The sequence below is a fragment of the Ovis canadensis genome, chromosome 3 (assembly GCF_042477335.2).
Source record: "Ovis canadensis isolate MfBH-ARS-UI-01 breed Bighorn chromosome 3, ARS-UI_OviCan_v2, whole genome shotgun sequence".
Taxonomy (NCBI): domain Eukaryota; kingdom Metazoa; phylum Chordata; class Mammalia; order Artiodactyla; family Bovidae; genus Ovis; species Ovis canadensis.
In genome coordinates, this window is record NC_091247.1 from 231,627,395 (window position 1) to 231,650,609 (window position 23,215).

At 51.9% G+C, this 23,215-nt stretch overlaps 1 protein-coding gene across 3 annotated transcripts; it reads right to left on the reverse strand.

Moving 5' to 3' along the window:
* Positions 1 to 14,613: 14,613 nt before the first annotated feature.
* CPT1B (carnitine palmitoyltransferase 1B) lies at positions 14,614 to 22,926 on the reverse strand. Of its 3 annotated transcripts, none has more exons than XR_011256239.1 (19): positions 22,654 to 22,909; positions 22,038 to 22,197; positions 21,571 to 21,710; positions 21,091 to 21,265; positions 20,776 to 20,877; positions 20,465 to 20,602; positions 20,290 to 20,367; positions 19,312 to 19,419; positions 19,153 to 19,237; positions 18,349 to 18,544; positions 17,881 to 18,066; positions 17,697 to 17,802; positions 17,491 to 17,607; positions 16,914 to 17,078; positions 16,751 to 16,838; positions 16,459 to 16,611; positions 15,857 to 15,970; positions 15,266 to 15,358; positions 14,614 to 15,137 (listed from the first exon to the last, which is right to left on the reverse strand). XR_011256239.1 is itself a non-coding variant. In XM_069586222.1 (19 exons), exons 2-19 carry the CDS (start codon positions 22,176 to 22,178, stop codon positions 15,054 to 15,056), a joined length of 2,316 nt encoding a protein of 771 aa, XP_069442323.1. In that variant the 5' UTR covers positions 22,179 to 22,197; positions 22,654 to 22,926; the 3' UTR covers positions 14,614 to 15,053. The 3 variants fall into 3 exon arrangements, 2 of the variants coding, with proteins under 2 accessions (XP_069442323.1, XP_069442325.1); XM_069586222.1 differs by having other exon boundaries at positions 16,704 to 16,838; positions 22,654 to 22,926; XM_069586224.1 differs by having other exon boundaries at positions 16,704 to 16,838; positions 21,862 to 22,197; positions 22,654 to 22,877.
* Between the last annotated feature and the right edge of the window lie 289 nt (positions 22,927 to 23,215).

Consider the following 23,215-nt stretch of genomic DNA (forward strand, 5'->3'; position numbering starts at 1 on the left):
GGTCAGGAAGACTGTGCCTGAAAGCCACCACTGAACTGAACCCTGCTCTTGTGGAGATCACAGCCTGATCCAGCTCTTTGAAGTCTCTTCCTTCTTCCTTTCTGTTCTCCAAGGCTGCTGCTTTAATAGAGGTCCACTTCATTATCCACTATTGATTACAGCTTTACTGGGTGTCTACTAATTGCCAGACATCTGCTATGGTTATGGGGACACTGTAGTGTATCTGAGGATTCAAACAGACTGGATGCCGTCATAGAGTTTCCATTCTAGGGGGAGAGACTGAAAATAGCCAAGTTAACAGATTCATAAAGATACCTTGAGTTTGTGATCACTGCTACAAAGAAATTAAAAGGATGGTGTAGTAAAGAAGACTTTTCAGAAGAGTGATGCTCTGGCCTGTAAAGTCAGAGAAGTCCTTTCTAATGTAGTGACATTTGAGCTGCCACTTGAAAGATAAAAAGGAGTTGTCTTCTGAAGATTGAGGGGGAAAGTTCTAGACAGAGGGAATGGCTCAAGAAAAGGTGAGAGCCGCCCTAGTGTGTTTTAAGGGATAGAGAATGGAGCTGTTGAGAGTGACAGGACATGAAATCAACTAAATAGTCAAGAACTTTGCTTTTATTTTGAGCGTGATGAAAAGCCACTGGAGGTTGAGGGAGCAGGGGATCATGTGATTATGTTTTAAGGTAACAGCACACTTCAGCTGCTGTCTGGAAAACGGACTGCTGCAGGAGGTCGAGAGGAGGAAAGAGAGCACTAAAGTGGTCTAGAGATGACAGCACTCGAGCTTCAGTGATACTATCAATATTGAGAAGTGAAGTGTTCTGGTTAATCTGTGGAGGATGAGCCAACAGCACTGGGTAGAGGACTTATGTCAAGGTTTGCAGGGGCAAGTGGTGGGAAGAGAGAAATTGAAATGATCCCTAATTTTGATGAGAACAACTTGGCAGGTGGTGGTGGTGTTAATGGAAATGGGGAGGACCAGGAGAGGAGCAGATTAGAAGGAAAACCAGGTGCTCCACTTTTTTGAGGCGGAGCTGCTGCTCAGTGCTGCATGCGGGATCTTAGTGCCTCAGTCAGGAGAGGAACCCAGGCCCCTTGTAGGGGAGCATGGAGTTGTAACTGTTGGCCCATCGGGGAGTTTCCAGCTGCTCTATTCTGAACGTGTTGCTACTATGGGATGCCTATTGGTGGTGGTTTAGTTGCTAAGTCGTGTACCACTTGCGAGCCCATGGACTGTAGCCCACCAGGCTTCTCTATCCATGGGATTTGCCCAGCAAGAATACTGGAGTGGATTGCCGTTTCCTTCTTCAGGGGATCTTCCCAACCCAGGAATCGAACCCGGGTCTCTTGCATTGCAGGCGGATTCTTTACCGACTGAGCTATGAGGGAAGCCAGGCCTCCAATTGGAGAGCCAAATAGGCAGCTGAATACAACAGCCTGGAGTTCAGGAGATAGGCTGGAGCTGAAAATATGAAGCTTGGACCTAATGGTACAGGCTCTCTTCATCTTTCACTTGGACTATTGTCCTAGAATTGTAACTGGTCTCCCTGCTTGCAGCTTCCTCATGTCCAATCTATTTTCCAGTTCACGCCCTGAGTGACCTTTCTTAACATGCAAAACGAACCATGTCATATTGCTTGAAACTCTTCAATAGCTCCTATATCTTTCAGGATAAAATATAACCTCTTTACTATAGATATAAGAGCCTTCATAATCTAACTCCTCACTGCCACTATTCTCATCTGGTTCCAAGATGTGTGTTTCAAATAACTGAAAGCCTTAAGAGACCCAACATTTAATGAGATGTTATTTAAAATTTACAAGAGTTGTGTATTTACAAGAGATGTAATGAAAAACCATCCATGAAACTAACACAAAACTCTGGAAAGTTAAAAAATCTCTACAGTTTTCTTACAAAACAGCTAAGTAAGTACAAAATGGAATGAAATAATTCTATCATGTGGGTGGTTACAAAAACCTACATGGAAGTGAAGAAATAGGTAATGACATAATTCATATCTAAGCTGTGTGGACTGCTTGCTTAATTCATTAAGTTATAAAGTTTCACTAACATTATTTTATCTATACATTCAACAGTTATTTATTGAACATTATTTTAGATTCTGAAGATAAAGCACTGAGTAAAACTTTAAAATCCTTGGTCTCATGGAATTTATATTCTAGTGAGGAGAAGAAACAAATAAACAAGATTAATAAGTGAAGTAAATAAAAGTAGGGAAAAGTACTAAAGAAAAAAAGTCAACCAGAAATGGAAGGTGGGAGAGAATATGTACAGAGCAGTGACTGTTCTTTAGATAAGTGTGCAGGGAAAGGCTTTCCTGAAGTGATTTTGACTAGAGACCTGGAGGAAGTGAGAGAATGATGAGTCATACAGATATGCTGGGAAAGTGCATCCCATGCAGAACAAATAGTTAAAAGCAGAGGCCCTGAGCTAGGAGCCTACTGGATGAGTGGGAGGAAGAGCCACTAGGGTGGTACAGTTGGAACAGACAGAGTGAAATGAATAGTTCAGTAGAAAAGGTCAAAACATGGTGGGGCAAAATTGAGGTGGGCCTTATAGGCCAAGACTTCGACTTTTCCTTTGAGTGAGATGGGAGCCTGGAAGTTGATAATCTGATTTACATGTTAATAAATCACTAGGCTGAGAACAGTTTATATGCGCATGGGTCGAGGCAGGGAGACCAGTTAGGAGGAGGTCATTGGAATAATGGAAGTGAGAGATGGTTGTCGGAGGAGGCCTTACAAATAGCTGAGAAACTGAGAAAAGAAAAGTTAAAGGTAAAGGAGAAATGGAAAGATATGCTCATTTGAATGCAGAGTTCCAAAGAATAGCAAGGAGAGATAAGAAAGCCTTCCTCAGTGATCAATGCAAAGAAATAGAGGAAAACAATAGGATGGGAAAGACTAGAGATCTCTTCAAGAAAATTAGAGATACTAAGGGAACATTTCATACAAATATGTGCTCAATAAAGGACAGAAATAGTATGGACCTAACAGAAGCAGAAGATATTAAGAAGAGGTGGCAAGAATACACAGAAGAACTATACAAAAAAGATCTTCATGACCCAGATAACCACAATGGTGTGATCACTCACCTAGAGCCAGACATCCTGGAATGAGAAGTCAAGTGGGCCTTAGGAAGCATCATTACGAACCAAGTTAGTGGAGGTGATGGAATTCCAGTTGAGCTCTTTCAAATCCTGAAAGATGATGCTGCGAAAGTGCTGCACTCAATATGCCAGCAAATTTGGAAAACTCAGCAGTGGCCACGGGACTGGAAAAAGTCAGTTTTCATTCCAATCCCAAAGAAGGACAATGCCAAAGAATGTTCAAACTACCACACAATTACACTCATCTCACACGCTAGCAGAGTAATGCTCAAAATTCTCCAAGCCAGGCTTCAACAGTACATGAATTGTGAACTTCCAGATGTTCAAGCTGGTTTTAGAAAAGGCAGAGGAACCAGAGATCAAATTGCCAACATCTGCTGCATCATAGAAAAAGCAAGAGAATTCCAGGAAAACATCTACTTCTGCTTTATTAATTATGCCAAAGCCTTTGACTGTGTAGATCACAACAAACTGTGGAAAATTCTTAAAGAGATGGGAATACCAGACCACTTTACCTGCCTCCTGAGAAATCTGTATGCAGGTCAAGAAGCAAGTTAGAACTGGATATGGAACAAAAGACTGGTTCCAAATTGGAAAAGGAGTACGATGTTGTCACCCTGCTTATTTAACTTCTATGCAGAGTACATCATGTGAAATGCCAGGCTGGATGAAGCACAAGCTAGAATCAAGATTGCCGGGAGAAATACCAAGAAGCTCAGATACGCAGATGACCCCACCCTTATGGCATAAAGCAAAGAAGAACTAAAGAGCCTTCTGATGAAAGTGAAAGAGGAGAGTGAAATAGTTGGCTTAAAACTCAACATTCAGAAAACTAAGATCATGGCATCCAGTCCCATCACTTCATGGGGAAACAATGGAAACAGTAAGAGACTTTATTTTCTTGGGCTCCAAAATCACTGCAGATGGTGACTGCAGCCATGAAATTAAAAGATGCTTCCTCCTTGGAAGAAAAGCTATGACCAACCTAGACAGCATATTAAAAAGCAGAGACATCACTTTGCCAACAAAGTCCGTCTAGTCAAAGCTATGGTTTTTCCAGTAGTCATGTACAGATGTGAGAGTTGAACCATAAAGAAGGCTAAATGCCAAAGAACTGATGCTTTCAAACTATGGTACTGGTGCTGGAGAAAACTTTTGAAAGTCCCTTGAATTGCAAGGAGATCAAGCCAGTCAATCCTAAAGGAAATCAGTCCTGACTATTCATTAGAAGGACTGATGCTGAAACTGAAACTCCAATACTTTGCTCACCTGATGTGAAGAACTGACTCATTGGAAAAGACCCTGATTCTGGGAAAGACTTGAAGGCAGGAGGAGAAGGGGATGACAGAGGATGAGATGGTTGGATGGCATCTCTGACTCGATGGACATGAGTTTGAGCAAGCTTCGGGAGTTGGTGATGGACAGGGAAGCCTGGCATGCTGCAGTCCATGGGGTCACAAAGAGTTGGACACGACTTAGAGACTCAACTGAACTGAAATGAGATAATAACAGCTCAGATCAGCATAGGACTGAAGGAAGTAGGATCGAGGGAGGGCAGACAAGATTTGCTGATGAGTCATTGTGGAGTTAGGTACAATCCTAAGGCATTTGATTGGGCAACCAGAAATGGTGGTACCATTAACTGAGACAGGGGAAGACTGGAAGAAGCTAGTTTGCATGGGAAAGAAATAATCCAGTTTTGAACATATGCTCATGAGGCATCCAAGTGGGAATACTGAGTAGGCAGCTGAATAAATGAATTCAAGGGAGAGATAGAAATGTGGGAGTCATAAGCATATAGATGATATTTAAAGACATAAGAATGGGTGAGATCAAGGGAGAAAACACAGATGGAGAAGTGGCTCAACATCAAGACTGGGGAGATGCAAAGGAACCAGCCTAAAATGCTGATGAAGAGGGGCCACAGAGGTAGGAGAAACAGGAGAGTAATGATCTGGAAGCCACGGGCAGACTATTAGAGAGTTACTGAACCCCAGCCAGTGTCCTCTGATCATAATGACATCTCAACAAGCTGGAAAGACACCTCTAAAAAGTACAAGACAATGGGAACTATACTCAATTTTTTGTAATAACCTATAAGGAAAGCAATCTAAAAATGGATATAAATATATGTATGTAAAATTGAATCACTATGCTGTACACCTGAAACCAACATGACATTGAAAATCAATTATACTTCAATTTAAAAATAAATAAAAGTATAAGATAATGAAACCCTAAAAATCATATGGGTGAATAATTATAATTCTGAGAAGAAAAGAAATTAAAGTAAGAAATATTAAAAGCATAAAACTACAGTTTTGCCTCCTTGTCCAAAAGTAGAGTGTCTGTACAAAACCTTTCATAAACCATAATGGCATAAGGCAAAGAAGTAATTACCTGAAGACATATCTTGCTAACAAATACACAAAATAAATCAAGATAAAGCATAGATGCTCACAAAGCTCCAAGCTGTGACACCTTGGTGCTGAGCAGAGTGTAGTTCCTGGGGAATGAGCTTGGCGTTGCCACTCTCACTGTTTGGGGTGCACACTGCCTCTATATGACTTGTTGCAAAACAAAATCCTGGATGCCACTTCTATTTTTCACCTTTTTTTTCTTCCCATACAAGAGAAAATCCGCTTCAGATTTCTCTTTGTTAGTAAAACAGGTACTGCTGTAGGTTTTTCATAAAAGTGAAATGGTATAAAGTGAACTTTGCAAAGCAAGGGATACCTGTACCATGACTCTGATATTATATGCATTTGAATGTTTATGAGAATTTGGTTAGCTTTGTCATTGGAGTTTAAAATGTGAATTTTAAATATGAGTTTAAATGTGAGTTTAAATATGGCTTTAATTTTCAGTAAAAATCTTAGTAAGTTTATAAGAGTACTACGATATTTAAGAGAACTTGAGATTTACCCTATTTATGTTTTATTTATGATTTTTATAAGAATATATAAGAAGGTAGGAAAATTTATTATTAAGACTATTGAGGTATTTAAAGAAATAGGATCCATTAAGTTTATAATTTAAGTTTGCAAATGGAATAAAAACATTAAATTATTATTAAAAATATGATAGAGCTAGAATAAGATTAAAAATTTAGAGTAAAATAGTCTTATTTAGAATAAACAATCTAATAAATAATCTCATTTAGAATAAAATTTATAAACTAAGCTTAAAGACTCAAGGAAGATTAGAATTTTAGATTAGTAACTTTAAAAAATAAATATTAATTTTAAAAATCAAAGTAAACATTCACTTTACTGACAAAAGTCCATATAGTCAAAAGTATGGTTTTTCCAGTAGTCATGTACAGATGCAAGAGTTGGATCATAGAGAAGGCTGAGTGCTGAAAAATGGATGCTTTTGAACTGTGGTACTGGAGAAGACTCTTGAGAGTCCCCTGGACTGTAAGGCAATCAAACTAGTCAATTCTAAAGGAAATCAACCCTGACTATTCATTGGAAGGACTATTGAAGGTGAAACTTCAATAATTTGGCCACCTGATACAAAGAGCCGACTCATTACAAAGACCCTGGTGATGGGAAAGATTGAAGCCAGAAGAGAAGGGGGCGACATGTGATGAGACGGTTAGCATCACTGACTCAATGGACATGAATTTGAGCAAATTCCACGAGACAGTGGAGGACAGAAGAACGTGGTGTGCTACAGTCCATGAGGGTGCAGAGCCGGACATGACTTAGCAACTGAATGGCAACAACAAACATTCAAACATTTCAGATATTCAAACAACAACAGTCGAATTTTCTGTTTAAATAATGCCTTTGAAGTCACAAAAACTCACACTTATCAGTATTGAGCCACATCCTCATATATATCCTAGGCTTCAGTCATATTAAATACATAATTTTGCAAATGTGGGTACCTACCATATGTCAAGCTGGTGGCTCAGAGGTTAAAGCGTCTGCCTGGAATGCAGGAGACCAGAGTTCGATCCCTGGGTCAGGAAGATCCCCTGGAGAAGGAAAATGGCAACCCGCTCCAGTACTCTTGCCTGGAGAATCCCATGGAGGGAAGAGCCTGGTAGGCTACAGTCCATGGGGTCGCAAAGAGTCGGACACGACTGGGCGAATTCACTTTCACTTTCACCATATGTCAAGCAGTACCACAAAAAGTAAGGATTAAAAAGATAAGTATACCATCTTGTCATCAAGGGAGTCAGTTTGGTAAAAAGAAACTTGTAGAGCAAGATTCTACAAATTGCAATAGTCACTCAGCCAAATGTCCTTGCTCAGTTTCTCACCAAAGCCTTCTCCTATAAAAAGGCCATCATAGCCATGTCATTGAGAAAGCTGAACTCATCATGCTCTCTCTTGCCTTCATGCTTTCATCATTCTCCTATTTGAAATGTTAGATTGAAACTTAGTCTTGTCTGGGAGATAGAGCTCCATAGCACTACATTTTCTCCCAGTTGCCTCAGACAATTCAGTGGGTAGTTTTGAGAATGACTATCAGGATAACTGGTGCAATGGAGGTGAAGGGATGGGATGGAGAAGCTACTGAGTTCAATTTGGGGCAGCTTGAGTGTGTGGTGCTTATCAGGGATCCGAGCAGAGCTATTCAACAAACACCTGAAAAATAGGATTAGAATCCTAGGAAGAGGTTAAGCTGAAAATAAAAGAATTGATAGTGGTTAAATCATGGGAAGAGATGAAATCATTCACAGTGAATATATAAAGGGAAAAGAGAAAATGGACTAGGAAGAAGCCCAGAAGCCCTTAAAAACATCAGCACTGGGACTTTCCTGGTGGTCCAGTGGCTAAGATGCCACACTCCCAACACAGAGGGCCCGGGTTCAATGCCTGGTCAGGAAACTAGATCCCACATGCCGCAACTATGATCCAGTGCAGCCAAATAAACAAAAAATCAGCACTTAAGAAGGAAACAAGACCATAAAAGGTGCTGATAAGCAGTCAGAAATGTAGGGAACTGGGGAGTGTGTACTTGAAGCCAACAGAAGAGAGGAGGAAAGGAGGAAAATTAATTCATGTAGTCAAAAAATATTCATATTTATTGAATATCAGCCATTGTTTTAGGTGCTTAGGAATATTTCACCAAACAAAACAGATAATAACTTGCCCTTGTGGAGTTTTCATTCTAGTCAAGAGAGACAGACCACCTGACTTCCCTAGTAGTCCAGTGGTTAAGAGCTTGCCTGCCAATGTAGGGGACATGGGTTCGATTCATAGTCATGGAAGATTCTATGTGCCAGGGGGCAAGTAAGCCTATGTGCCACAGCTACTGAGCCTGCACTCTATAGAGTCTGAGAGCCTCAACCACTGAGCCTTCATACCACAACTGCTGAAGCCCACATGCTCTAGACCCCAAGTGCCACAGCTACTGAAGCCTGAGAGCCCCAGAGCCTATGCTGTACAACACGTGAAGCCAGTGCAACGAGAAGCCCACACACCGAAACTAGAGAGTAGCCTCCACTGGGCTGAAGACTAAGGAGAAAGGGTCATGGATGGTGCAGGGACTGACCCCAGGTAGGAAAAGGGTCACCTTAACCTATGAAGGTAAGGGAACGTAAAGAGATAAGGGTGCAGTGTAGTAGGCAAGTGTCCAGGTAGTCCATGTTCAAAGTTGAAGTTTCTACCTTGCCTATGGATGGCAATAAAAAAGTCCCCCCACCCAAGAATAGACTATCTTGGTTTGAGGAGAAGGATGAAGTTTTGGCAGAACTCTGTGCCTCACTAGAGGCACACAGACGTGCAGCAGAGAAGCAGTGGTAGTATGACTGAGATCACATGGCTGCATAGTATCCTCAGGATAAAGGGTAACTGGCCTGGGAGCTGAAACGTGTGGGTGGTGGAGGCACAAGTAAGCAGTGTGTAAGATGGAGGTGGATACAAAGCAGAGGCTTCAAGGGACATGGAGTTGAGGGGCAGGTAGACTGGGGGCTAGAGCATGAGGCAGCTAGAAGGATGGAGCCCGTGGCAAGAGTAAGCTTGGATCTCAGAGGAGGGAAAGGTCTGGAAAGTAGATCCAGGAAAAGAGCTGAAGTGGAAGAAGACCATGGGATTAAGGTCCATGCATTCCTTTCTGGGAGGTTGTCTAGGATGACAGCAGGTTGAGGATGGAGAGTGCCAGTGCCAAAGCCCAGGGGAATGAGGGTAATAGCCAACCGTAGGGGTTAGGCGGGCAGAGGTAAAGTGGGGCTGGGAAGGGACTGAGGGATCACCTTAGACCTTAGGGTGTGAAGGCATAGGGAATGTAGGTCCTGGGGACTGAGGAATTCAGAGGCATAAGAATTGCAGGGACCTGGGACCCTGTTTGTGGTCTGAGGGTCTTGCCCACTAAGAAGAGCTTTAATGGAATCTGGGAGCCTTGCTGGAGTGAGAAATGTGAGGATGAGAGGTACTCGGATCAGAGATTTTCTGTGGGGTGTGTGTGTGTGTGTGTGTGTGTGTGTGTGTGTGTGTGGTGGTGTGAACAGCATGGGAATAGAATGTGTGAGTGATGCTCTGGGCGGCGGTCCTGGGGAGTCTGGGACCACGCCTGGTGTGCAGATGTGAGGGAATTCGAGCTGTGTGGTGTGAGTCCAGGCGTGGGGTAATGGGTGAGCGGCTCACGTGTATGGAATTCAGGGTGTGCAGTGCGAGGATCTGCGGGAGGTGCGGGTGAGGGGCGGGCCTAGGTGAGGAGACCTCGGAGAGGGGCCGGCTGCGAGGGTCGAGGAGACGGGGTGAAGAGACCCAGGGTGAGGAGACACGGGTGAGGAGACTCAGGATGAGGTGACCCAGGGTGAGAAGACCGGGCTGAGGAATTGGTAGTTGCCACACCTTCAGTCTGGCATCAGACGGTGAGCACCGCGTGGGATGCCGTGGCTTGGGGGTTGGGGCACCAAGGGAGAGTACAGGACCCCAGGCGGGCCGGCCTTTCTCACCTCCCACTTGCCTGTGCTCGGGTCCTGTTCAGCTACCCGCCTCTGACGCCTGAGGCATGAGGCCTCTCCTCAGAGTGACGCCCCGCCCCTTTCCGTTACCAGACCTGCCCCCGGAGCTGACCTCTGGCTTTCATTGGCTGTCTCCTGGAGCGGAAGGGGCGGGGCTACGAGCTCTTGCCTATGCGTGCCTGAGGCGGGTCCCAAGTCCCGGCCTTGAGGTCTCATTGGCTGGTCTCCTGGAGTGGAAGGGGCGGGGCTACGAGCTCATGCCTACGCGCGCCTGAGGCCTGTCTTAAGTCCTGGCCTTGGGGTCTCATAGGCCGGTCGCTGAGGGCGGAAGGGGAGGGGCTGCCCTGGCTGGTTGCTCAAGTGGGTACATCTCAAATGAGCGGCGTGCATGGATTGAGGGGTGGCTGAGGTTGAGGCATGGCAAAGCTCAGACGAGAAGGGGACACCGCCGTTCTGATGGGAATGTTTTCCCCCCTGCTGCTGATCATAAATCTGAGGACGCTGGGCAGTCTGCTTGACCACTGTGTCGCCAGTATACCGGAGGCATTTGGCACAGGCAGGTGCTAGTAACCACTGTTGGGTGAGTAGTGAATGCGCAAATATTTTTTCTCACAGCTACCATGCACTGCCAACATTGTTACAACTGCCTCACAGAAGAGGGTGCTGAGGCTCAAGGAGATGAGGCAGGGGCCCAGCTCAGGCCCCATCTGGGAGGTGTGGGCACCGGTTCCAGCTACCGTCTGCCAGGTACCCTGGACTCCAGGCAGTAAAGCACAGATCACCAAGCAAGGCCAAGTGAGAGTGCTACTCAACTCCAGAGGGGCTGTACATAAAGCCCTGGTCAAGAGGAAGCTAAAGAGATCACTGTGGCCCCTGTAAGTCAGTCCAAGGACATAGAGTTACCTTAGGAGGGTGGTAAGCTTAAGAGTGGCAAGGTGAAGGGGTCTCTCTGGCTGCTGGAGGGAGAGTAGAAATGGAGCAGCTGTTGCTGTTGGGGTGCATGATGATGGAGGTAGGCACAGGGGAGGGGGTGGTCATGGTGGAGGGAAGTACAGAGTCAGAGCCGTTTAGAAGATTGACTTGACAAGGCTTGGTAATGTGGGAGAGAGAAGGCGTGGATGAGGAGCTGCAGACGGACACCACTGGCTCAGATGGGGAGGAGCGGCAGAGAAGGCAGTTTAGGAGGTTGTTAACTTCAGTCTTGAATACGTTGAACTCTGCGATCCCTGACAAACCTGCGACCCACTCTCAGGGATTCTGATCCTTAGCAGAGTAGGAAATACATCTAGAGTTGAGCCAGACAGTTCTGGGCACAGAGTAAGGACATGTCTCTTGAGTCCTCTGTCTGGGCCACATCCCCTTCCAGGCTGCCAGGTTCCTGCCCCTTCTTAACCTGGTTCTCTGGCTGTTCCTTCCTACCTGTGAGCCACTTGCACACTTCCAATCACTCCAGCATTTCCTGAGACTTTCTAGAGCTGATTTCTGTTATAGCATCCCAGAAAAACATGGATCAGGAATAACTGAGGGGTAATGAAGACAGCTTCAGGGAAGGAGTTTACCAGGCTGAGAAAGGGGACAGGATTCCAGACAGGAGGTTCAGTAAAGGCAAAGGTGTGGATTTGCCTGCCTCCTTTAGAAAAGAAGAGTGAAGTTGGGGTTCAGGGTTCTTGTGGGGGAGTGTAAGAGACTAGAAATCAGTTGATCTGAAATGTGAGGGCCTGGAAGTGGAGGTGGTTGTCTGAAACACCCTGTAAAGACCATGCCAAGAAGGACGGACTCCCAGGGAGTCCAGAGCCATCTATCTGCCCATGCACTTGTGCATCTGAAACTGGCTAACTGTCCGCCAAATGCTTCCTTTATAGCCTGGGCACACAGCTAGACTACATTTCCCAGCCTCCCTTGCAGTGTGAGTCCTGGCCAGCGGGATATGGGTAGAAATGCTCTGTATCACTACCAGGCCAAGTCCATAAAAGCCTCCTATGAGTGAGCCCTCTTTCTCTCTCCTCCATGGACCTGAGGGATGTTGATTTCCAAGGCAACTAGCAAGCTACCTGAGGAAAGCAGGACCTCTAACAGCCCATTTTTGAATCATGGTATGGAGCAGAGTCTGCTTATCAGCCAACTGAATAAAAATTAAACTTCAACTGGGCTAAGCCATTGAGATTTCCGGCTTTGTCTGCTATGACTGCTAGCCTCAACTAATAGTGCAGATCCATACATCTGTGGGTTACGAATACAGATTTGCATCCGGTGCGTAATTATCGGGAAGTTTATACCCTGGTTTAGCATTGTGGTTTCTTCTCTTATTTCAACCAAGAACAGATAGATAAAAGAACTTTGAATTTAACCTTAATTAAAAGCCAGCTTGTTCTCCCAGGGCTGGGCAAGCTGATGTCTCCCAGAGGCCAACCAAATCCAGACAGTTTCCCAGGGTAGATCATGCAGGCACCTGAGAGGCAAAGGTCTGTGAAAGTACTTTTGGAAGCCCAAGAAAGCTCTGAAACGGAGTGTACCATTTTGTGAACATAGCTGTATTTTAATGAGCTTCTCACAAGACTCAGAAGAGGCTATGTGTACATGCATGGCCTTTGTTGTTCACCTGAAACTATCATGGTATTGTTTGTTAACTGGTTATGCTGCTGCTGCTGCTCAGTCACATCAGTCGTGTCCGACTCTGTGCGACCCCATAGACGGCAGCCCACCAGGCTCCCCCGTCCCTGGGATTCTCCAGGCAAGAACGCTAGAGTGGGTTGCCATTGCCTTCTCCAATGCAGGAAAGTGAAAAGTGAGAGTGAAGTCGCTCAGTCGTGTCTGACTCTCAGCGACCCCATGGACTTCAGCCCAATACAAAATTAGAAGTGAAAAAAAAAGAAAAAAAAAAGAGCTTAGGACCCTTCGTCCTGGGAATCATCTCATGCTCTCAGGGTTCTGACAAGCTTCAAAGCTATTATCAGGAGCCTAACTCTCCTTTCTTTCAATTTATATTTTCAAGATTTTTAGGCATTTTCACAAACGTTTCTTACAGTCATGCCAGATTCAAACACTTAAAAATTTTAATCACCCAGTCATCCAAATAAAATGTGAACCACCCTTGCCAGCTCCCTAGTTTCTTGGTTTTCCATCCCTTAGTTTAAGCCCCATAGTTTCTCCCAACTCCACCGTCACCTGGAGCAGTGCTTGCTGCTAGACCTTGCTCTATGCTCACTGTGCCCTCAGTTCAGCTCAGGCGCTCAGCCGTGTCCCACTCTCTGCGACCCCATGGACTGCAGCACGCCAGGCCTCCCTGTCCATCACCAACTCCCGGAGCTTGCTCAAACTCGTGTCCATTGAGTCGGTGATGCCATCCAACCATCTCATCCTCTGTCGTCCCCTTCTCCTCCCCTCTTCAATCTTTACCAGCATCAGGGTCTTTTCCCATGAGTCAGTTCTCATCAGGTGGCCAGAGTATTGTGCCCTACTTTGTTCTAATATTATTCTGGTTAGCCAGAATGATCCCATTAAAATTTACAACTGATTATGTCATCCTCTGCTCAAACCCCAGTGGCCTCCCACATCATGACAAGAAGCCAGCCTGGCCTGCCCCTCCCCTGACCTAACGCCAGCCACAGGCCTCAGGGACAGTTCCTCTACCTCAGCAGGCTCCTCCCGCCATGAAGCTTTGACTCTTGCTGCCCTCTTGGCCCGAAATACTCTGCCCTCAGGTATATACATGGATTGCACCCTTCTCTGCTGCTGGTTTGAGTCAAATGGCCCCACTTGGGAAGGCCTGGCTCTGCCACTCTGTTTGAAACCGCCACCCATCCCTTCCTTGTTCCTCCCCTCACTTATTTTTCTCCTTAGCACTGATTAGCATCTGACTTACTATGTAATTTGCTCATTCTTCTTGGTTATTGCCTTTCTCCCTCACTAGACTCTGAAGCCCCACAGGGAGGGGTTGTTTTTGCCAGTTCCGCTCACTGCTGTGTCCCATGCTTAGCACACTGAGTGCTCAGTAAGTTCTTGCTAAATGGATTACTCAAAAGCCTCCTGGTGTCCCTGCCAGCCACTCCGTCCCCGGATCCGTGCCTGCCTCACCAAGTGGTGACATCCTCGTGGGCACGCGGTGCCTTGTTCACCATGGAATCTCCCACACAGAGCCAAGTGGACGGCGGCTGCTCGGTAGACACTGGCTAATAAGAGAAGGCCGAGGACTGTGGCTGATGCACACTTGGCTCTCAGCACCTAGCAGAGCAATGGGATCTAGATTTGTTCAGCCTTGTGGCAGTGGTAACTGAGTACCCGCTTATACTTTCATATTAATTTTTTTGTTTACTGGTGATATTATTTTAATAAAAAGCTGGACTGAAGGGAGGAATGCCTGTTCCGGATTATCCTGTGTCCTCTCACAGACACGACCACCTGGCACCCAGACTCAGGCCTGGGACTGCAGCTCCTCCCTATGCCGAGGCTTGCACAGAGCTGTGCTCCTGCCCAGGGAGGTGCAGAGGGCGTGTCGGTGCAGAGGAGGCAGGTGGGCCCTAGTTCCAGCAGACAAACAGTGGCACCAGGGAGCGGGTGGAGGTTCTGAAGCAAGAATTTATTCCAAGTGCATATGTGGGTGTGGACAGCAGAGACCCGTATTTAAGGCAGGTCAGAAGCCTCTCACAGTCTCCAGCCCTAGCCCTTCCCTGGCCACCTCACTGGCCTGAGCTAGAGCAAGGGAAGGGCCTCCTAGTCCCCCACCCCCCAAAAAACCCGTAAGTACTTAAGGGCTAAAGCAGAACCATACAGCCTTATTTTTATTAGCATCTAGCAAGAAAAAAAATCAAGATTCCCTCCAGCCCTGCCTCTGCCACCTGAGCCCTCAGGGAGCAGTGTCAGCTGGGGGAGCACTTGTTTCCGGAGATGTTCTTGGAGCCTAGGCACCTGTGCGCTGCCACCCCTGTGCCTGAAGGCTGACCACAGGCCCCCTCCTCCACTCTGTGGGGACAGAAGGGCAGCTGGCATCTCTCCAGCCCTTAGCCATCAGCCTTGGAAACTTGGAAAAGATTGGCGATGTCTAGCAGAGCTTGGCGGATCTGGTTCCCAAAGCGCTGGGCATTCTGTGGAAGTCAAGAGTTCAGACCAAACTCCAGGCAAGCCCCCGCCCCCTGGCCACAGGAGCAAGGGTCCTTCCCGACGCGCCCTGGGCCGACCCTCCTCAGGCGGAGTAGCAGCAGGGCAGACTCACCGTCTCTGAGCTGGAGAACTTGCTGGAGACGTGGAAGAAGATGGTGTTCTCACCTGCGATCATGTAGGAAACACCGTAGCCATCATCTGCCACCTGAGGCAGCGTGGAGGGTAAAGAAGCAGAGGTGAGCTGACCTTGAAGATCTGAAAGCCAAGCTGATGTTATCCTTGCTCTGCCCACAAGGTTCACAGGAAGGGGCCCACCCCCAGGAAGCCGTGGGAAAACAGGGTTGCAGACCCCACCAGGGGACCCACGGCCTTGCGTCCCCTCAGGAGGCTCAAGAGCACCACCTCTCTCCACAGCGTCGCCAGTTCCCTGACCAACTAGCCTGTGTGAATCTCAGTGGGAGAGCTGGACTCTCTGTAAGCCCCCTTCAGAGGGCGCATCAGCTTCAGGCAGGGTCACTCCAGCAGGGGTGAGCTCCCATCCACTTTCCTCCCAACAGGTCTATAGGTACCCATTCTGTTCCCATGCCAGGCAGGTCCAGGCCTGTGCTCTTGCCTCTGGTCTGACCCCCTTGAGTCCCTGTACTCTCCAAAGACACGCCCGTCCCCTGGTCCCGCCCACCTGCCCACCTTCAAGGGCACTTACAGGGCCAAAGCCACCGCCAGCACCCAGGTGTTTGGGGTGCTTGTTTGGGTCGAACATACGGATCTGGAATTGAGCGATCTGGCTAGTGGAGAGGCGCCAGGGTTCCGAGAGCACCTGCCACAGGGAGGCCCTGCCGTCAGACGCGCTGCACACCCGCGGACAGGCAGTGCCTGAGGCGTCCTGGCTGAGGACGCAGAGGGGACGGACGCAGCGCCTTCCTGACTGCGGCCCTGGTCCCCGGTCTGTTCTCACCGTCACAGCATCTGCACAGAACCCTCCACCACAGGACCTGCCTGTCCTGCCCCTGCCTCTACCCGCACCCCGAGCTGTTGCTCCATATCCCACACCGCGGCCTCAGTGGCTGTCTGGGCACTGAAGGCTCCCTCCGCCCGGACACCCCCGTCCCCCTGAGCCTCTGCACTTCCCTCATGGGCGCTGCCGCCCCGACATGTCATGCTGGTCCGTCCATCCCCCCTCACGCCGACACCCACTCGACAAGGGAAGGCTGCTGCTCGCGGCCAGTCCGCAGGCCTGGGAGGGGCGTGGAGCAGGCAGGGCCACCGAGAGCGGGCCTGCGGACAGACGCGCCCGTCCACACTGACCTCAGCCAGGAAAGGGGACTCGACCCCCAGGTACTTGGAGACCACGTAAAGGCAGAAGAGGTGCCTGTCGATGCCCGCCCCTGTCATGGCCAGGCGGTACATGTTCTGGTGCTTCTCCGCAGCCTTCCGGAACAGACGCCGGAGGTCTTCGTTCTGGGGGCAGAAACAGGGCCGTGAAGAGCGGGTCTGACCCCGAACCCCCAGAGGCCAAGCGGTCGCCTCAGCACGAGGCCGCGGGGGCTTACCGGGTGGCGCCCCTGCACCATGGCCTGAACAAATGCTGTGGACTCACGGGTGCAGGAGCGCACGGTCTCTGTCCGGCCCTCGCGGAACATTCTAGTCATCGAGGCTTCGTAGGTCAGGCAGAACTTGCCCTTGTCCTGGGGAACACAGAAGGTGAACCTTGGGGTGGGCCCGGGTGCCACCCCGCCCGCTCGGCGGCCCAGGGCTCCTACCCGGAAGTGCGCCAGCTGCAGGGCGATCTGCACGAAGGCGTCAGGGCTGGTCCGGCACTTCTTGATGAGGCCTTTGCCAAAGGGCAGGAACTGGAAGCAGTACAGCTCCACGTCGTCCGCCAGAGCCTTGGCCACCTGGTAGGAACTCTCGATGACAGCCTGGCACTGCCAAGACACGGAGAGGTCAGCTGGGGGCAGAGCTCTCCAGCAGGGCTCCAGGGTCATGTCCAGAAGGCCTGAGGGTTAGTAACGGAGGAAGGCAAGGCTGGGCAGGCCTCGATGGCCTCAGGAGGAGACGCCACAGACAGGCTGGGGGCGTTAGTGCAGAGGCGGGGCTGGGCTCTGCGGGGGAGCGGGCACTGACAGGTGCTTCCCAGACATGAGCTCACGCCTCACGTTTTTCTCCAACCCCCAGACGGTCCTGGGGTCTCTGTTCTCCCTGGAGTCAGTCTGGACCATAAGAGACACTCGGACCTTCCCCCTGAGAGTGGGGCTGGGACAAAGGGGAGGCCTGCAGGGCATCTCAGGCCCTTGCCACTCTCACACAGCCACCCCTGCCCCTTCTCGGCCCGCACACCTGCTCAGGAATGTCCCACTGGAGTCGCTGAGGCGGGGGCAGCACAGGGTTGGGTTTGCCCAGACAGTGCCCCGTCTCTGTGTAGCCCAGATGGAAGGAGTCGGTGCCCAGGACAAACTGCAGGGGAAGGTCAGGCTGAGAGGCTGTCCTTGCCCTGCCACCCCACCCCAAGCCTGCGCTGCAGGGCCCCTCCCGGGGCCTGTTACCTCCCAGAGGTGCCCTATGATAGGGGCGTCTGCCCACGCGTGCTCTGTGTTGAGTCCCAGCTGGCCGTTCTTGAAAGAGATGAGTGTGAAGGACTTGTCGAACCACCTGCAGCGGGAGGAGAAGGGCAGCGGGGGAGGCGGGGGGAGCTCCGGGGCCCGCGAGCGGGGGAGCCGGGGCGTGTACCTGTTGTAGCAGTTGCCGTGCAACAGGGCCTTGCCGTAGAGGCTGAGGCTGGCCTCGTCCTCTGGGTCGTAGTGGTGAGACTCCTCGTCCAGAGCCACGAAGAACGCAGCGCGCTCGATGGCGTCCAGGGCAGCCTTGTTCTTGCCAGAGCTGAAGAAGGCCTGGCGTGCCTGCGCCCACTCCACTCTGAGGGCACAAGGGCAGAGTGAGCGGGGCCCCCTGCAGGATGAGAGCCCTGCCCAGGACCTGTGTCTGCAGTCTCTGCACACCCCCATCCAGCCAGCAGCAGTTAGAGGTCACAGCAGCGACTCCCTGTTGCTGCCACCGGTGTTCCTGACGACGGCAGGTCCTGGTCAACACCGGGCACACCGGGCCTACGTCCCTCCGTCAGGCCTCCTGCCTGAGCTCCAGGGTGGCACGTGGGACTGAACTCCTCTCCTCCTGGTGCCCCAGCGTGGGCCCCAATACCTTCCCCCTGCAGTGAGGGCCGCCAGCCTCTCCTCCCCAGGCTGGGGTGGGGAGGGGTCGTCCAGGATTCTCTGGAACTGCATCTCCAGGTCCCGAGGCTTGAGCAGGCGGGAGCCCTCGTAGAGCCACAGCTTGAAGAAGCGGCCCTTGTGGTAGACGGCCACGTGCCTGCTGTCCGGGAGGTGCTGGAGCACGTCTGTGGCGGAGGCCAGGGTGGGCTCAGGCAGAAGCAGGGCCCCCGCCCCACACGCCTCCCCGAAGGCCCCCGGCCCCACACCAGGCGGCCACGAGGGCCTCCGCCGGGCCTGCCTTCCGCCAACCTCTGGGCATCGAGCCAGAGCTTCCCCGTCTCTCACTTAATGCCAACCACAGTCCCATGAGGCATTTCACAGAAGAGGAACCTGGAGCTCTAGGAAATCACAGGCTGTGCTGGAGACAGAAATGCAGGCGCCGCTCTGGTGGCCCTGGGCAAGCCCGCCCTCCTGCTCTACAGGCCCCTCAAGGCAGGAGCCCTGTTAGGCTCCCTCCTGCTCTTGTGCAGGAGGCTCTTCCTGTGTGCCAGGAGCCCTGCAGGGAGGGGCTCCGTCCTGGCCTCTCAGGGCCCCAGCAGTAGCATCGTGCCTGTAAACAGTAGGTGTCTACTATCGGCCACAAACTGACTATCTTTCGCAGTGTCACGACCCTAACATGCTGAGGATGCTCAGGGAGCAGCAGGCAGCAGGGCACTGGCGTGGTGGGCCCATGGCTGGCAGGGAGGGGCCTCCACCCAGGCCCCAGCACGGGCGCCCGGGTGCGACCCCATACCTGTGTCCTTCCCCGGGATGCGAGTGGTGTTGAACATCCTCTCCATCTGGTAGGAGCACATGGGCACAAGGCCCAGTGCCATCACCTGGGAGGAAGGCCCAGTACGGCTCAGATGGCGGCCCCTCTTCCGGTCACGCCCGCACCCCCAACACAACTCACAGGCTTGATCTCTTCACGGTCCAGTTTACGGCGATACGTGATCATGGCGTGGACAGCATTTCCCAGGCGGGCAGCCTGCATGTCTGTGTTCTTGACAAGCACGAGGTCCTGCAGGGAGACAGCAGAGCCTGCAGGGAGGCCGTGGCGCGTGTGCACAGGGGGCCCTCTGTCTGGGGTGTCTCGGCCCCTTTCCCCAGTCCATCCTGCACACTCTCTGAGGCCAAGTACCAGAGGTGAAACACATGACTGGTCATGTCACCCCCTGCCCTGGCTTCCACCTGAGCTTCTTTTCCAAACCCCTTGGAGCTGTTGACATTTTATTTATTTTTCTTGGAGGAAGAGGTTCTGCCACCACAGAACAGCTTAAAACCTCTGGCCTAGACAAGCTGCACATAGGTTTCTAGAAAGATAGCTTTGTGGAGGAGGGGCATGGCAGCACCCTACTTGAAATGTGCTTTGGAAGAAGGAGAGGAGAAGGCGAGCAGGTCTGTGGCTGGGCGGCACCCCCGGTGGGTTCTGCAGCCTTGGCCTCGGAGCAGGAAGAGGGCCGCTCCCATGGGGTAGGGACCGGCAGGTTAGGGACCTGAGCCCTAAGAGCAGTGACTCTGGGTCTACTTGAGACGCACTTAAGGAAGTTCCCTGCTGTCAGGACAGCTTGGGAAGTCAAGGCTGGAAAGCCAGTGGGAGAGCAAGGAAGGAAGTGACAGAGCCCGAGCTGGGCAGGGCAGTGAGCAGAGGAGCCCAGGGGACAGCATCAGGCTGCGGGGTCGGCTCGGCTCCCCGGATGCCCAGTATTTGCATCACCTGTAAGCAGCCTCCTGGCGACTGCTGTGGGACACGCAGCCCCATCTTCCCTCTGCTTCAGGCCTCACTCCAGAACCTCCGCTTGCCCGTGGAAACTGCCACCGCGGCTCTGAGCCGTCCCCCAGGCTTTGCCCCGAGGCCAGAGTGGGGGCGCGGTGAGCACGGGGCTCTTACCATGACGTAGTAGTTACTGTTGACCATGAGGGGGTCCCTGCCCCGCAGGTAGACGTACTCCTCCCACCAGTCGCTCACCTGGGGGTGGGTGGGAGGTTAGCGGCGGGGCCGGGGGTGGGGCGTGAGCAGCCAGCACACAGGCCGGGTGAGGGTGAGCCTAGCAGGTAGCACTCACGTAGTTGGTTGCCCACCAGGACTTGAGTACCAGGTACTTCTGCAGCCTGGGGGCAGTCTTCTCCTCGAACTCCTTGGCCAGCGTCTCCATTCGATAATATTGCTCATCATCCAACAAGTGTTCCACGGATTCCAGGTACTGTCCAGGCAAGTCAGCATCAGTGTGAGGGCCAGGCAGCAGGAGCCGCCTGTGTCCTGACCTTCCTCCAAGCCCAGCCTCATGGCTCCCTCTCAGGCTGACTCTTTGTAAGTGGCAGTCTCATGTCTGAGTGAGTTCTTTGAGTCCAGCCTGCCCTGCACCCAGGCCCTCACCCGATGAACTGTGGCTGGCACGCTGGGCACCGGCAGCTTGGGCAGAGACGTCTGGAAGCTGTAGAGCATGGGCCGTCGGCCAGACAGAAGGCGGACGCAGACCTGAGGATGCAGAGTAGAGAATGTTGAGGGGGAGGCTGCAGGAAAGAGCAGAAAGTAGCAAACGCTGGAGGGGCTGCCCCAGACCCTCGGAACCGGGACCCACCCTGCCGGGCACCAGCACCTTGCCTGGTTGTCCCCTCCAGCTCAGAACCCAAAGTGAGGCCCCGCGGTCTCAAACCAGATTCCTGGACCCCTCCACTGGCTCCCACTCACAGCCCAGACTCTGGTCAAGTGGCTGGTCTGGCCGTGCATCTCAAACATCCAACCGTGGTAGGAAAGAAGCAGTTTCAGGGTTTGGCGAAAGAAGAAGATGCCCATCACCCAGACGCCCGTGGAGAAGACAGCCATGCTGAGGAGCGTCCGGGTGTATGGGGTCCGGTAGGGACGTCTGTCAGAGAAGAGGAGAGGCCTGCAGCGGCTCCACTGGAGGCCACCCTGCAGGGAAATTCTGATTCTACAGCCCTGATATACATAAAGCCATCCGGGGTAGGCACCAGAGGCGGAGAAACTCCCTGGATACACTCACATCTGAGCGCCTGAGGGCCTCACACACGAACTCCCAGAAGCAGGGACCGAGCCGGCGGCCACCTCCAGGGAGGGCTGCCCTGTGGCCTCCAGGGGCCAGTGTCCTGCAGGCCCAGGAGTCCCGGCCACAGAGCCCACCCGGCCCTCTCTCATGGCCTTGCTTCTTACCCCTCAGGAAGCCATCTCTGGATATAATAGACCAGTCCCATGGAAACGTCCACGTTGTAGCAGGAGGAACCCACTGTTGTCATAACCACGACCAGCCAGCTGGTGGGGCTGCCAGGGTACACGCCCCTTAGGATGCCATTCTGCGGGCAGAAACAGGCATGCTCACAGAGCAGGAAGGGCTCAGTGAGCGGAGACCTGTGCGGCCTTTGCCCGCTTTCACTCCTCCAAATCCCACACCTGCAGCACCTGACTGCTGTGCCCCAGGACCACCCCCCCCCCCCCCCCGCCCACCTTGAGCACCCCTCTGGGCTCTGCAGGGCTGGAGCCTGTCACTCAGCAGAGCTGCCAGCCCAAGGAGGGGAGGAGGACCTTGACAACGGGCAGCAGCTGACACCTGGCCTCTGCTTCCCTGGAAGGCTGGATTCTGCACCTGCTGGGAGATAGAGGCCAGGACCGCCTGCGCCCACCTTGATGCGAATCAGGCGTTTCTTCCAGGACCTGACCCCAGACAGATAGATCTGTTTCAGCACCTCCCGACTGAGCTGGAAGTCGACCCCCTCTGGGGTCACAGTGAACTGGAAGGCCACAGCCTGGTGCGCTTCCGCCATCCTGGGGGTTGCTTGGCACCTGGGAGGCGGCAGGAGGGGGCGTGGGCAGGCTCAGCCGCCGAGCCGAGGCTCCGCCCCCACCGTTGTCCGCGCTCCTGGCCCGCCCCCGCCTCCCTCCCTGGGCCAGCCCCGCGTCGTGTCCTGGTTTCCCCCAACCCCTGGCCGCAGGTCGGTCCTTCAGCCTCGCCAACCGCCTCAGAACTTTCGCACAATGGTGCGGTGGTCGGCAAGGGGGTCAAGGCCTTGAAAAGTTCAGAAACCCCGAGGACAGCAAAGGGCGGCCTCGGGGGTGGGGGTGAGTGGCCTCGGAAGCGGAGTAGGTCTGGTTTGGAGGCGGGATGTGCGTACCCCTAGCCGTGTCACGTGGGACCTTGGCACCAGCCTCCACCCACCCTTTCCCCCACACCCCCACCCCTACGCGAGCTCAGAGCCCTGGCCCGGTCGGCGGCCCGAGCTAGCCCGCAACTCCACTCACAGCTAAGGTTTGCTCCTGTTCGATTGTGCGGCCAGTCGCTCTGGCCCGTGTCCGCACGTCCTTCAGGGCAGGCCACCTAAGACCCGCCCTCGCCGGGAACCTGACACCCACTCCCGAATTTGGGTTGAGAACAGATACGGGGCGCAACGAGAATCTACCCCCGCCTCACGACGAGAATCAGGAGTGGGGACGCAGAGCGGGTTTCTGCAAGCTGAAGCTCTCTCAAAGGTCTGGGAGCCTGGGGGTGCCCAACGGGGCTCACGTGAGGAGGGCGGCATTTGAACTAAAAATAGCTGAATGTAGGGAAAAGGTCGTCCGGGTGTCAGCTGTGCCTCCTGTTCCCTGAGGGCCAGCGCTGAGGGTGGGGCAGCCCCGCCTCAGGGCCCTCTTTGCAGCCGTGACTCCCCAGTACCCAGCCCAAGTCCCCCAGGGATTTATCAGATCTAAGCTGCAAGCAGACAGGACTCTGCCAACTAAGGTCCATCTAGTCAAGGCTATGGTTTTTCCTGTGGTCATGTATGGATGTGAGTTGGACTGTGAAGAAGGCTGAGTGCCGAAGAAC